This window comes from Littorina saxatilis, linkage group LG10 (assembly GCF_037325665.1).
Source record: "Littorina saxatilis isolate snail1 linkage group LG10, US_GU_Lsax_2.0, whole genome shotgun sequence".
NCBI lineage: Eukaryota > Metazoa > Mollusca > Gastropoda > Littorinimorpha > Littorinidae > Littorina > Littorina saxatilis.
Window position 1 is genome coordinate 33,997,679 of NC_090254.1, and position 14,900 is coordinate 34,012,578.

The 14,900-nt window shown below is 39.7% G+C and overlaps 1 protein-coding gene across 6 annotated transcripts in view; it reads left to right on the plus strand.

Moving 5' to 3' along the window:
- Window positions 1-14,900, plus strand: part of LOC138978648 (protein split ends-like) — a 94,553-nt gene that overhangs the window by 42,002 nt on the left and 37,651 nt on the right. For 5 of the 6 annotated variants that reach the window (XM_070351421.1, XM_070351418.1, XM_070351416.1 and 2 more), the window contains exons 3-11: window positions 2,299-2,538; window positions 2,992-3,167; window positions 6,433-6,544; window positions 10,226-10,314; window positions 11,586-11,743; window positions 12,341-12,466; window positions 12,914-13,141; window positions 13,594-13,745; window positions 14,261-14,398. In XM_070351421.1, coding sequence (XP_070207522.1) covers window positions 2,299-2,538; window positions 2,992-3,167; window positions 6,433-6,544; window positions 10,226-10,314; window positions 11,586-11,743; window positions 12,341-12,466; window positions 12,914-13,141; window positions 13,594-13,745; window positions 14,261-14,398 — 1,419 coding nt within the window. The remainder of the gene's footprint in view (window positions 1-2,298; window positions 2,539-2,991; window positions 3,168-6,432; window positions 6,545-10,225; window positions 10,315-11,585; window positions 11,744-12,340; window positions 12,467-12,913; window positions 13,142-13,593; window positions 13,746-14,260; window positions 14,399-14,900) is intronic. The other variant, XM_070351417.1, reaches the window with a different exon arrangement.

Sequence of the window (14,900 nt, forward strand, 5' to 3'; positions counted from 1 at the left end):
GTTTTGGGTGGTATGAAAGTTAGCTTGTTTGGTGTGGTTAGAAATATATATATTTATGCTTTTTTTTATATAGCTCAAGTAAAAGAAGGAAGTCTGCATGAGTGCATAACTCCTTCAAAACTTGCAGATCTGTTCTGTGAATCAGAATGTGATGTTCGCTGAATAATGTATACAGTGTTGAATCAGTTCCTCCCTCTCCCGTCCCCCAACCCTTGAATTAGTTGGTAGGCATGCTTACTCAAGTAAAACGGTATTTATTTGCTGATGGCATACATTGCACATGCAGTACAACTGTTGATACTAAAACAATAGTAAATAGTTATAGGTTCCCTATGTCCCTATTGTAAACACTTATACTGATCAATGGCAAAACACTTGTTTGAGTTTTTTTATTAAATAGGTGCTGCACACTACCATTAAGCCTAAAGAAATGGAAATGTTGTCAATGACAAGGCAAAAACAATTGAGTCAGTGAGTCGCTTACTTTTTTTGGGGGATGACAAATACAAGTTAGTTTTTTTTTAACACTGGGGACATGTGGGTTTTTATTGGTCAGAAACCAGACCAGCTGAGTCCCCTGGATTTCGCAGAAGAGTACTTTTTTTGTGTAAAGTCTGCAAAATCGAGTTTTGTCATTAATTTTGTAGGAAAGGGTTAAAGAAAGTTCTGGAGATATGGTCAGTTGAGGAATCAAAAACATTGAATTTTGTTCTTGCCTTTAGCTCAGTATCTAATGCTTACCTTCTTGTGTCCTGCCACAGCTACCACTCTAGTGTGATTAATGTTGGTGTTTTTTCTCCAGTTTGCCGGGGACAAAATGGTACATTGCAGTTCTAAGCAAACAACAATCAAGACAAAAAGTTGTCTATGAGTATTTGTGTATCTTGATATAAAGCCAGAAGCTAGAGCTTGCGATACACACCCTGGAGATGTTAATGGATCAGCTTGTACAAAACACATACATGTGTCAACTTGTTATTACTCAAAACACATACATGTGTCAACTTGTTATTACTAATTATATTATATTAGTGTTAAGAAAACAATGACAGAAAATGTGCAGACCTATGAATCAGTATGATGTAAGTAGCTTAGGCACTTAGCTCAGTATTTCCTTCTCACCTTCTTGTGTCCTGCCACAGCTACCACTCTAGTGTGAATAATGTTGATGTTTTTTCTCCATTTTGCTCAGGACAAAATGGTAGTTCTAATCTAAGCAAACATCAAGAGAAAAATTGGCTATGAGCATTTGAGTATTTTGATATTAAGCTAAGAGTAAGAGGTTGATATACTGACCCTGTAAATGTTAATGGATCAGCCTGTACAAAATGCATACACGTCAACTAGTTGTTATTATTGAGAGAACAATGACAGAAAATGTGCAGACCTACGATGTAAGTAGCTAGGCACATGTAACAAGACATCAATTATCTGTGCGGTGCCCTGGTTTCAAAGGAGCTTGCACAGAAAGTGAAAAGAAGGAGCAGTGCGGTTCGTTGAACCTTGCAGAAATAGCAGAAAATGTTGATTAGCTAGTGCTATTTAAAGGGGAAAAAATCCCCAGCACGTGATTTCAAAAAGCAGCCTCTTTTTTTTCCCCAGTGCAGCAGTAGTGAAAACATTGTGTGCTATTTTTACTCTACCACAGTTGCTGTCAAAACAAGGCACTTCCAGGCTCAAATGAATGTGATATGATGCAATCCCTCAGGATTCAGTGCACACAAAAATAGACAAACTTTCTCAAGAGTCCTTTCCCACATGCGGAACAATAACATTTGCTTTCATCTGTTCATTATGGCAGACTTGGAGTGATGGTGGCGTAAGAGGAAAAGACAATACAGTAATTGCAAATTATATAAACCCTGCACCTTGTACAAAGGGATTATTGGGGTTTCTGTGCAGAGTGTTCTGTACAATGTCTGCCACTCGGTGTTAGTTATTGAAGGGACCCGATGTATCATGTACAGTGGTCCTTGTCATCTACCTTGTTCATTGGTTGTCTTCTCTTTCCTCCTTGAGAGAAAAAAAAGTGCACTGATCACTAATTGGCATTTCAAATGAGAGAAAATGTCATATGGATGGTTATTCTGGGACAACATAATCAGAACATATTCTGGTTTATGTCAACCAGTTTGGTGATAGATGCTTGTAAACTGCTGTCAGTAGATGGTTATCATGGAAATCCTGTTCCGTTGTTTACAGTTTTTATTTTTTATTTTTACTTTTATATTTTTACTGACGATATTTTGCTCAAAGAAATTACGGTGCCAAAAAAATCATGTGCTTCATGTGTTTCAGGAGCGGTCCCTTTCAACGTCATGGAGCAGAGGCAACACGGACGCAGACAGACTCGGCTGACCGGTCTCGATCTCCTGAACACTCCACTGCCAGCAGTGCGCTCAACAAGAAATCTGTGTCAATGTCACGCTCCGTCAGCCGCAGTCGCTCTAGGTCGCCGAGGTCAAGGTCAGGGTCATCCAGCAGCAGAAGCGGATACTCAACAGATAGCACCAACAAGTCTTGCTCTAAGTCACAAAGGTGAGTGTAGATGTTGAAAATATGCATACATGTTCCATTGGCCGTTTGGTTTTGTTCTCCTGAGAAAGTGTTGTGAAATAACACCGATGAAAAGTGACTTCTTGGAATGAAAAATGCACTCCAAGTCACCAAGTTTATTCATTATGATTTACATGCAATACTGTACCATGAACACAGACAACCTTTGTATTTGGGGAAAAAGACAATACCATTTTAAGATTTTTTGGTTCCGTATTTCTTGTTTGTATTTTGGGCTTCCTTGGAAGAATATTTGTTTTTTTGACAGTTTAGGTCTGTTTATTTATTTATTTAATTGTTAATTTTTTTAGCAGTTTTCACAGACTCGTTCTAACCTGCTTTTTCTCTTGTCTGTGTTCATGTGTGTGTTGATGAACCAAGCCGGCGTGATGGCTGGAAGCGGTTCAAAACACTGCGTTCATTCCTGTGTTTCAGCCATGGCAGCAGTCAGGGGTCAACTCGCGTTCAGTCAGCGGTGGTCAAATCCACTGTATCCAACGTCAGCGAGATCAAGGACCTGAAGGGAGGGGACAAACTGAAACTAGAGTCAGACAGCGATGACAGGCGTCCATTGGGCATCTGTATTACTGGCCTGCCTGCTAGATCTAGTGGTAAGAATCTTCTGTGCTTACATATGGGCCAAAGTCAAAAGGTGCCAAATGGAACACTATATTTTCATTTTATGTTTTATACTTTCTTTTTTGCATTTTTGACACTATTAATTAATGTACTTTTAATGTTTTTTAAAACTAACCCTGCAGTTTTTCAACCAACTGAATAAATTTGTGTTTTGTGTCCTGCTCTGAAATCTGTGTCTCGTGACATACAACATCTTCAGTGCTGTTTTTTGTTACCTTAAATGCCAATTTCAAGATGGAAATATATCTTTTTGTACAAAATCCAACACACTCTTTTGAATTATGGTCAAAAGAAATGTTCAAATATAATATCTTTTAAGCATGGCCATCATGAAAATGTCACGTCACTAGAAACAGATTTTTGGATTTTCTGCAAATCTTCCTAGAAAAAACAACAAAGACTTTTCAGACAAACCATGTAGCATTTGTTTTCTAACATTTATTTAACTTGTGTAAAGAGACAAGAAAATCCTGAAGTAAATTTTTGCATGAAAAACAACACTTTTCCAGTTTCTTGTGACAAGTCAGTGTGACGGAAGAGATTAGTTTTCCGTCACATGTTACGAGAAACATTTTTATTAACATTAATCCTGTAAAATCGAAAGTTAGTTGTGTGCTTCTGTTCCGTAAAACTTCGTTAACATAACATTACAAAGAAGAATAAGCACTCAGTTTTTCTTAGAAAGATGTTCTTTCATGTCTCTCGTTATTTTTGGACCCCGCGTTGTTCCCTGTGACGTGTAAAAAACGCGTGTGACGGATTCAGAAAACGTACCCGGTCGCAAGGACGCCATGCGTTCGAATGTGCCAGAAACTCGTATGTCGCTCAGACCACTTTGCGGATGTCGTAAAAGCAGCTGCCGTTAATCGAGATCGAAAGTAAGGTGCCGAAAATCGCGTGCTGTCTCTCGTGACGTTTGTGACAGATTTTTTGCAACGTTTCAAAACTCGTTTTAATTTTGGTACCATGCTATTTTTTGAACTTTTAATATGTAGCCTACATTGATAACGTTTTGTTGACCCCAAAACGATGGCTGTTTCTTTTCATTTTCTTTATGCAAAAAAGCAAAGAAAGAGGAATTTAGTGTGACAGAACATGTCACAGGAGACTGTAGTTTTTTAACCTTCAAATTCTCAATGTTGATTGTTTTTTTTATATTGAAGACCAATTCAAATAAAAGAATGAACTTTACTGAACCGGCCCATCTATTCTTTATTTAAGAAAAAACAAGGTTACACTGTTTAATTTTGCATTTCTAATGACACCCAAAAACGAGGCTTTAAAAACGGCAAAAAATAGGGGGAAATTAGGATAAGAAATTCATAAAAAAAATACTTACTATCAACTTTGTGTTCTGAAACTTTGGCAATATCATCTGCAAACTTTAGTACAATGTTATTGAGAGCTTTAGTTAAAATATTAAAAACATCTTTAATTTATTAGCCTTTTAAAAATGTCACATGACAAGAGGCACCTTTTGACTTTGGCCCATATGCCCTTGCAGATCCCCCCCCCCCCTACATTTAAAAAAAAATGTTGACAACCAAAAGTATCAAATCGGGTCCTTAAAGCGATGTAGTCTTGAAATGGAGGTATGTTTTCAGCTTTAATGAACAAAAAATGTGAAAGCAAGGTTCTTATAGGGCGGGCGGTCTTAAAACTAGGGGGTCTTACAAGGTGGTTTCACTGTATTTGTGCATTACCAGGGTCTGAAGTGTGTTTTAGCTGTCTTATTATCGGCGTGTGCTGCTACACTGGAAGCCAGAATTTGGTAGTTTGATCAGTGTTCTGGCAGGCAGTTTGCCAGAAGCAGACGCAGATCTGAAGCGAGGAAGAATAACAATATCTCATGGTAATGGTGGCTCCAGAAATGTTCGAGGCAGAGTTGCATGCAGCTTTAGTATTACTGTTTTGTAGGTTGTGTCAAGAATGTTGAACATCAGTGAATTGTCTCAATTGTGTGCATAGGAATGTGGATACAGTCATGCAAGAGGCACATCTTTAGGCATCAAGAATTGTTGTTCGAAGTATGGTAAGCTCTTTATGAATGAGCAGTGAAAAAAACAGACACGCTGGCTTCTTGCCATCTCTTTCATCCCTGAGAGTGGCCGGAAGGATTCTCCTGAATTTCAGAATGGGCTTTCATACAGTTCCTTGCTAGCTCAGTTATCTGAGGATGTGTCTGTGGCAGGACGGAAGGTCGGAAGGGGCTGTGAGGAAGTAGGAAGAGGGACAGGGAGGTGGTGGGGTGAAAATGCTGCATGACACATCCATGCCACTTGACACCAATTGTGAAGCGTTAATGTTATGATGTGTGTGGAGAGTGACAAGATTGGTGTGGGAAACTGTAAACTGGGGACGTTGCCAGTGCACCAGCAAGGCTGTGGGAAGTCAGTGTAGAAGGTCAGTCACATTAGAATGATCCTTCAAATGGCCGCAGCTGTCTGTGCAATGATATTTGCAACAGATGTCACAGACCAGACAGCAGAACTGAAATGAGGAGAGAGGAAAGTGCAGTCAAAGTTTGCAGTCTTTATTTTGAATATGCGGCGATGGTGTGGCTCTTCTTTGTTTTATTTTTTTAAAGCGTGTTTCTGAAAAGCAGCTGATGTGTTTATTGATGTAGGCAACGCTGCTTGACTAAAGAGGCCCAGTTTTTTGTTCTTTCTTTCTTTTTGCTACTGTAAATCTCTCTACTTATGAAAATCTGTGAAAGTGCTCATCTTCTTCTTCTTCTTCTGCGTTCGTGGGCTGAATTTCCCACGTACACGTGTTTTTTGCACGAGTGGAATTTTACGTGTATGACCGTTTTTTACCCCGCCATTTAGGCAGCCATACGCCGTTTTCGGAGGAAGCATGCTGGGTATTTTCGTGTTTCTATAACATGGATTACAGGATCTTTTTCGTGCGCACTTGGTCTTGTGCTTGCGTGTACACACGGGGGTGTTCGGACACCGAGGAGAGTCTGCACACAAAGTTGACTCTGAGAAATAAATCTCTCGCCGAACGTGGGGACGAACTCACGCTGACAGCGGCAACTGAATACAAATCCAGCGTGCTACAGACTGAGCTACATCCCCGCCCCAAAAGTGCTCATCAAAACCCCAGCTGCAGCTTAGCCAGCAGTGTGTGCGGATTTGAAAACTGTAGAGTCAGCACTATTGTAATGGTCTACAGAGCAGTCATTTTGTTGTTGTTGTAGTGTAATGGTGTAACGTGGCAGTGTCTTGTTTTCAGATTCCAGCCTGCGTGATGGATTGTTCCATGAGTACAAGAAACATGGAAAAGTGACCACAGTGCAGATTGTCAATGACGGCGACTCTAGGCATGCTATCGTCAGCTTCAGAAAGTGAGTTGAGCCTACCTTGTCCTTTTCATTTTTGTGTGTGCTGTACAAGTCTTGTTGCTGAGAGTATTCGAACAGAGAAAATGATAACCAAACAGTTTTTGTTACTTTTAAGCATGACTTACAATTCAGAGAAAAGTTGTACTGGGGAAGATATCGTTTAAACCAAACGTCCGTCTCCAGGAGACCAAGCCTTGTTATAGTAGAAGGACTTGGAGCTAAATACACTGTTGGTTGCCAGTTCAGGTAAATACAGGGGTACCTCTGATAACAGAGCTAAATTTAGCATTGCCAGCACGAGAAACTAGAGCTACATCTGCCACGCGCTCATGTTAGGGTGTAACCTTTGTGAAAGAGTGAATGATGTATTTCAGAATTGATTTATTCTTTATCAAAGAGCAAGAAAGGTATGTTGTAGGAACATTTAATTATTTAAACAAAACGTTACGTTCACAGATATATCGATCTAGCGCATATATTAACAGCTATTGTGTTTTCAGCGTAGCAATAGGGCCCGATATTTAGACGAGACAAGTATAATGCCGACGAGTCGAAGACGAGTCGCATTATACTTGTTCGAGTCTAAATATCGGACCCTATTGCTACGATGAAAACACAATAGCGTTTATATAGCTATTCTGACATTAAATTCTGTGTTAGAATCATGTTTTTGTCAGCGACAAGTACCAGAATGGTCCATGTCGTTGATTGCAGACGACGGTACCCTTTCCGCATGAAGCCACGGAAATAACCGAACATTGAACAAACCCCGGACATGTATTACGGAGAAAACTCGAGATAACCGGATGCTTAGCATTACGTCAATATGTTAGGAATCATATGACGTCATGACGTATCATGCTTGCCTACGTAGATTGTATGTTCGAAAGTCTGACTTCTGTTGGGAATTCGCGTGGTGAAGACAGCGGTAAATCTGTAGATGATAAGAGAACAAAGATTGTCTCAGAAGAAACGACGAAATGTTTCAGACCGGTAACTTCATTTCAACATTGCACTATACAATGGACGTTCTATGTGACAGGAGAGTTTGCTGATTTTGTGTTAAACATTGGAGAGATCGTCTGCTAGAATCCGAGATAGGTCGCTTCAGATTGCAGCTTCTGGAAATTTCCAAGGTTTGTTGCCTGAGAACTGGATTTTACACGTAATGTATGTCATGTGCAGTAAGCAACAACAAAAACACACACAAAGCAAATGGCATCGTCTGTCGACTAGTCACAGAGTGACAGAAACAAACCTGGCGAGGTATGCGTGTACTTTATACACGTGGAAGAAACCGGAACCATGCGTCTTTGTTATTGCCGATATCGTTTGGATATCGGCAAAAATGGCCAACTTTCGTAGCGTTATGCTTTGATGATCGGAAAAGGGATGTGTGAGACCATCCAATCACAGCCCTCGAATTCCCCCACGTGTCCATCAGAATAGCTATATATACATATGTGCACATCCTAGATACTGGGTCACAACTATGGGACATGGACACCAGGAAAAAAAGTAGGACTGAATTGAGTGAAATACTCTTTTTTAAGTGCAAAAGACATGCCTGTATCTTTTTCTGTCAAAGAGAGGACCTTTCATATCGGGGTTTCTTTAGAAATGACAATTAGACACATGCAGTACGCTCTATGTCGTGGGTTACATGGTTTCCACTTTAGGCTTCAATATCCCACAGGAAAGAACTTTAGCTCAGTTATTGCATGTGGCATGTGGACAACATTGATAAATAAATATGCAAACATGAAAGTTTGAAATTACAAGTTTCCATAAGTTAACTAGATCGAAGTAGAAAGTGGAAACCGTAACCCACGCAATTTCCAGGTGCAAAAGTTTTTCTTGTAGGTCAAATGTAGCAACTAGCCTTTTGGGCACCCTTTTGGGTTTTAATACATGATAGAAAGATTTAAGTGAGCAAAAAGTTTTCGATCTGTGCTCACTGGGTTTATGTGTATAGAGATAATACTGTCGTGAGTTACATGGAAACCATAGTTTGTAATGTCTTTTATTTCCAAAGAAAAGAACTAAAACTTGATTATTGCAATTTGCATGTGGACAACATTGATAAATAAATATGCAAACATGAAAGTTTGAAATTACAAGTTTCCATAAGTTAACTAGATCGAAGTAGAAAGTGGAAACCGTAACCCACGCAATGTCCAGGCACAAAAGTTTTTTTTGTAGGTCAAATGTAGCAACTAGCGTTTTGGGCACCCTTTTGGGTTTTAATACATGATAGAAAGATTTAAGTGAGCAAAAAGTTTTCGATCTGTGCTCACTGGGTTTATGTGTATAGAGATAATACTGTCGTGAGTTTCATGGAAACCATAGTTCGTAATGTCTTTTATTTCCAAAGAAAAGAACTAAAACTTGATTATTGCATGTGGACTACATAGATAAATAACTATGCATACATGAAAGTTTGAAATTTTCAAGTTTCCATAAGCGACAATCCTAAATGAGAGAATTAATCGATTGTCGATCGTGCGTTGCAGAAGAATCGAAAATTTCATAATGGCGCCGATCATGAGAACACATGTGCTGCTCAAACTTTGCACCAGATCAAGCTTTAATCAGCAAAATATCGCAAAATTCGTCGATGAATATATGCTACAATTGTCAAAAAATATTTTACAGGTCTCAAACAGTGAAGATACAGCGTGGTCTGTCGTGAGTTACGTCTCAAAAACCGGAAACGAATACGATTGGGTGGATAAATTCTCATTGTCTATTCACATGACCGGGTCAAACGTCATGAATGGAACTTTCGACGGTGTTCCCGCGATCTCACAACGCGTGTGTGATAGGCAATGCGGGATTTGTCGTCTGCTGTGGCCATGCTTTCGTGGGTTACAGATGGAAACGAAACAAGGGTGGGGTACATTCAAGCGCGATTATAAGCTGAAATAAATTTGTTTCCTACCGTAGTGCTGTGTTTTGAAAACCTAAATGTTGTTGAAATAAATAAATAATGACTTTGAATAACTTTGAGGTTTCCTTTGTTCAGCAGATCGCATTTTTTGATGAAGTTGAAACCGGAAACGACGGTAACCCACGATTACGTGTTTTCTTTGCCGATCAAACTCCCAGAAGAAGAAAAATAGATGTAATTCTTGAGTGTGTATGTCGAGAATAATCCTTCAGCTGACCCATAAACATCACAATAAAATTCACAGAGCTTTATTCTCCATTATGTACAGCTGCAACACAGACTGGTGTATTTTTGTCCCAGTTTTAGGTGCTGTTTTGGGGGCATTTTGGCTAAAAATTAAATCGTTTAAAACCCACAGCAATGTTTGGAAACCCAAACTTGGTTGTTACAGTAAGTCAAATCCATCCCCTTTGACATCAAAGCATCCCCTTTGTCATCCATTGCTCAGAGATATTGTGACAGTCATTCAAAGTTGACAACCCATAGTATTTCCCAGTATCTAGGACGTGCACATATATATATCAAAAGTTTTGTTTTGTCAATAATTAAATGTTCCAACATTCCTTTCTTGATTTTTTTATTCTGAATTTTGGAACGTTGACAGTTTTATTTGTTTTTGGATTTTTGATTTATTCCTTGTAAAAGCTAACTGTCTCTGCAGACCTATGAATGATGAGAGTTGGATCAGGTAAATGCTGTTATATTAACTTGATGGTTGACTTTTTCTTCCACAGACCCGAGGATGCCAGCAAGGCCCTGGAAGCGTCACAAGGGAAGATGTTTTTTGGGACCAAGATCAAGGTCACATCTCATGAGGGAATCAGTAAGTGGACTGCTGACTTGGCACCACTCCTATTTTCCCAGAGACTCTGTGCTGGAGCTTTGCTGAGGCTTAATTTGTAGCTGTAAAGTAAGGAGTCTGAAGTGCTATTGATACTTGTGCATGTACCCAGTTCTTCTCAGCTTCCATAGCAACAAGAGTCGTGGGCAGGAAGGTTTTTCACAGGTTTGATCTGTTTTGAATAAATAATGCTGTCACTCAGGGCAAGTATTGTAAGCCTGCTGTCCTGTTAGTCTGAGCTGATAGATATGTAGCTGAACAGGGTGGAAGAAATGTGTGCCACTTTGTGAAGGGGACTTTCAGCATGTGTTTTGTGTTGAGCGTATAAAGGCTTGCCTGATCAACGTGAGGAAAAGCACTATAAGTGAGTGAAGGGTTAGTTGTCATGGTGTGGTGGGAAGCTGTGACTGTTGTCTACGATCAGTTATGCTTGGCAGATATATTCAGTATTTTACCACACAAAAAATCTGAAAATATTGAAAAGTTGAATCGGCAACTTCATACATGTACTTGCTAGTTTATTTTTTTTCTGGCCTTTTTTTCTCTCTAACAAACCTAGTGTAATCAGTGTGGTTAGACTTGGGTTTGACTGGTTGCTGTTACAGAGTCACCAGTTCGTGTCACGAATAATGTTCGGAAGTATTTTTCATAACTGACTTTTGTGGAAGCTTCATTTGAAAATGAAGCATGCCACCTACTCATGCAGCATTTTTTTTTTTACAGTTTCTGTTAGAGCCCCAGTTCATACTTACTTGAAAAATGGCTAGTGCTGTCACTGATACAGCAATGATCAATGTGCAGTTTCTGCTGTGATTATCTGGTGTAAACATGGCTGAGTGAATAAGGTGGAAACTGAAAGACAAGCTGCAGTTCATGCTTTTTTCTTGTGAAGTTAAAATTTCCTGTATGGCAGCGTTTAAGTTGTTCATGGCATAATACCCGGTTTAACAGGTATCCTTGAAGTTAGTTTAGCTCTCCGCATAAAGTGACTTTTTTTTCCGAGCCAAACTCACTGCATGTCTCCTTAGAACTTCTTCTTAATCGTCGTTCATGGGCTGAAACTCCCACATTCACTCATGTTTTTGCACGAGTGGATTTTTACGTGTATGACCGTTTTTACCCTGCCGTTCAGGCTTTCAGGGGAGTCTCCTTACAACAAAAATTAAACAAAGCACAGCACAGAGTTTCTTTTTTTTTCAGCAGCAGGGATAGGGGTGTGACAATATTGCTCCATTGTCGCTTGCGTATTGTTGTATTTACAGAGGTGGAGGATGCAGACATCCGGAGCAACGAGAACGACCTGGACGAGCACCACCCAAAGTCCACACGCACGCTCTTCGTGGGAAATCTGGAGAAGGACACCACTGTGCAGGACCTCATCACCAAGTTCACACCCTTTGGAGAAATCATAGTGAGTAGTCTGGACATTGGTGCTGCTGGAAATCAGTGCTGCAAATAATTTGAACATGTTTTTTTTTTTTAAATATTAACAAAACTTTATTCAATGTTTGTATCGTGACATACATACAATATGTTTAACATTGAAGATCCGAACTCAAGCTATCTGTCAGTTTGAACATGTTGTGGAGAGGGATTTGAAAGGCCTTGTTTCTGACTCCAGGCCTGACTGGTGGCCTTTTTCATTTGAGATACTTTTGAGGGTTGGTGGGGGTGATTTGTTTTGTTTGTTTCTGAGAGAACTGAAATATTTGTTGAACTGATAAGTATCTTAGATTTGTAGAGGTCTTAAAAGGTGTGTTCTACTGTACTGCAGTCTTAAGGACAGATTGTGTGTGACACTGTACTTGCTTGGATTGAGAATTGATTTATACTGCAGTCAGGCAAAAACTACAGTGTTGTGGTCAGATTGTGTGTGACACTGGCCTTGCTTGGACTGAGAAATGATATACTGCAGTCAGGCAAATACTACAGTGTTGCGGTCAGATTGTGTGTCGGACTGTCCTTGCCAGGAATGAGCATTGCTAAAAGAGTGTTGTGTTGTTTGCAGGATGTTGACATCAAGAGACAGGGGGCAGCCTCGGCCTATGCCTTCGTCCAGTACACCGACATCAGCAGTGTGGTGCATGCACTCCGAGAAATGGAGGGGGAACATATTGGGGCCAACAAAATCAAGGTGCGTACATCAAACATGAGAAAGGTGCGTCAAAATATAAAGAAAACAGTTTGCTAGTGGATGTGTCGAGTGTGTCTGTCTGTTAGTGTGTCTGTTTGAATCTGTGTGTGTGTCTGCTTCCTTCAGTCTACTTATCTGTGTATGAAAGATAATTGTTTAAGAAATAGTTTTGTGACTGCATCTTTTGGTGTTATAAGAATAAAATATTTTGCTATAAGGAGAAATAACAGTAAAAACAACCCATAAGTGCTATTCAGTGCTTTGACCTAAGAAGGTCTTTTGAGATGCATTCTGATATTTTCTGGAATATTTAATTCAGTTACAGGTGAAAGAAAATACAGTTTAATATCTTGAGAGCACAATCTAGTTCCCCCCCCACTACATATTACATTGTCCGTTTTTACAACCTTGCAGAAATATCATAATCCTATCTTTCTCATTGAACAGCTGGGTTTTGGCAAGAGCATGCCAACGAACTGTGTGTGGATAGACGGGTGTGGGGAGAACCTCAACGAGAAGCACATCTACCGCGTCTTCAAGAAATTTGGAGAGGTGACCTACACCTTTGTGGATCGTAAGAAACACAGGGCGCTAGTTTACTTCACCAATCTCGACGACGCTCAGTACGCCGTCACGGAGATGAAAGTCCGAGCGCTAGGCAAGAGGAGGATAATGGTATGTTTTGAGTCTTCGTTGCTTTCTAAATCTTCGCATTTAAAAACAAAAATAAAGTGCCTTCTAAATCTCTGTTTGTTGCTTCTTTTTCATCTTTTTGCTCTCTCTGCCTGACTCGCGCTTGCGTGTGTTATCTTTGTCCTTGATCAAATGGAAGTTCTGTTTTATTCCTTTATGAGATGTTTTACTCGGTTAATGTTAACTTTCTTCTTTATCTGTGTTTGCTTGCATTCTGTAAAGGCTGTTCCTGATAAACGCAATAAGCCGCAGCACAGCACATATGCGCGCACACACGCACCACACACACATACAGTCTCTCTCTCTCTCTCTCTCTCTCTCTCTCTCTCTCTCTCCCTCCCTCCCTCCCTCCCTCCCTCCCTCCCTCCCTCCCTCCCTCATTCTTCTTGTTCAGCTGGAAACAGAATAAGATATTTATTATGTTGTTTCTGCAGATTGACTTTGCCAGCCGAGAGTGTCAAAACAACTTTTTGGACAGAATGGAGAAGACAGGACAGATGCGGCCAGAAAATCGCCCAGATGAACGGGGTCTTCACAAGTTCAGACAGCGCAGCTTTGAGTTTCAGGAGGGATTTACAGCAGAAGAGTAAGTTCAAGTGTTTAGATCAATTGTTTTGAAAAAGTCCATTTTAGTCTCTTCTTTTTTTGTCTGGATTTTTTTAGGGGGATAGTGGAATTATGTTGTGTTTGCGTTTCGATTGCTAATGATTCATTTCTGTTTTCTTTTCTTTGTTGTTTTAGTGCTGGTTATTTTGTTTATTTTAATTTATTTTATTGAAATCTTATTGCAAGTAATAAAGCTGTTGAAAGGGGGAAGGTTTCTGCCCTATTTGAGTGCTTTAATTTTGGACCGTTGATTCTTCTAAGCTTCGTTTTTATATACTTCACGTTTGCCAGAGAGATTCCTTATTTTATGCTTTATGAATTTCTCTATGCAGTATAGAGACATAGTGCTTGCTGCCTCACGAGCCTGAGACAAATTTCCCTCTTTCTCATTGCTGTGTTCCTCCCAAAACCCCTCCGCGTGGCGGTGTTCCCAGACACCTCGTACGTAGGATGTATGTGGAAAATCATTGATTAGTTTTTCTTTTTTGATTGCAGGACACCACATCCGCCGCGCTTTACTCCTGCTGCAGGAAGTCCGTCAACTTTTTTCAGGGGTCGTGCTACGAGAGGAAGAAGAGGCCACACGGAATCCACCACCTTCCCCGACGAGTTCTCACCCAGTAGGAGGAAGAGGTAAAAGTTTAATTTTTTTTATTGTTTGTTTGTGAGAGAGATACTTTGATTTTTTGTATCCTATGTTTGTGAGAGATATAGACAGGTAACCAGTTTGATTTTTTTTATCCTATGTTTGTGGGAGAGGTAATATATAGACAGGTAACCTTTTTGATTCTTTTTATCCTATGTTTGTGGGAGATGTAATATATAGACAGGTAACTTTTTTGATTCTTTTTATCGTATTTTTATGGGAGAGATAATATATAGACAAGAGGAGAGTATGTGTGTGGACATCCGCGTGCATGAGATTTCTGATTGATAGATGAATTGAGTTTTACTCTTTGTATTTTGGTATGTTTGAATGTACTTGAGCCAAGCAATATTCCTAGTGTACTGCTTGTGGATGAAATAAATCTGATGTCTCATGTCTTATGTCTTATCAAAACCACTTCAATAATTTGCAATGACTTCTATCATGCAGTGGAGTGATAATGGTTTATATTTGTGCATGAGTTGCAGT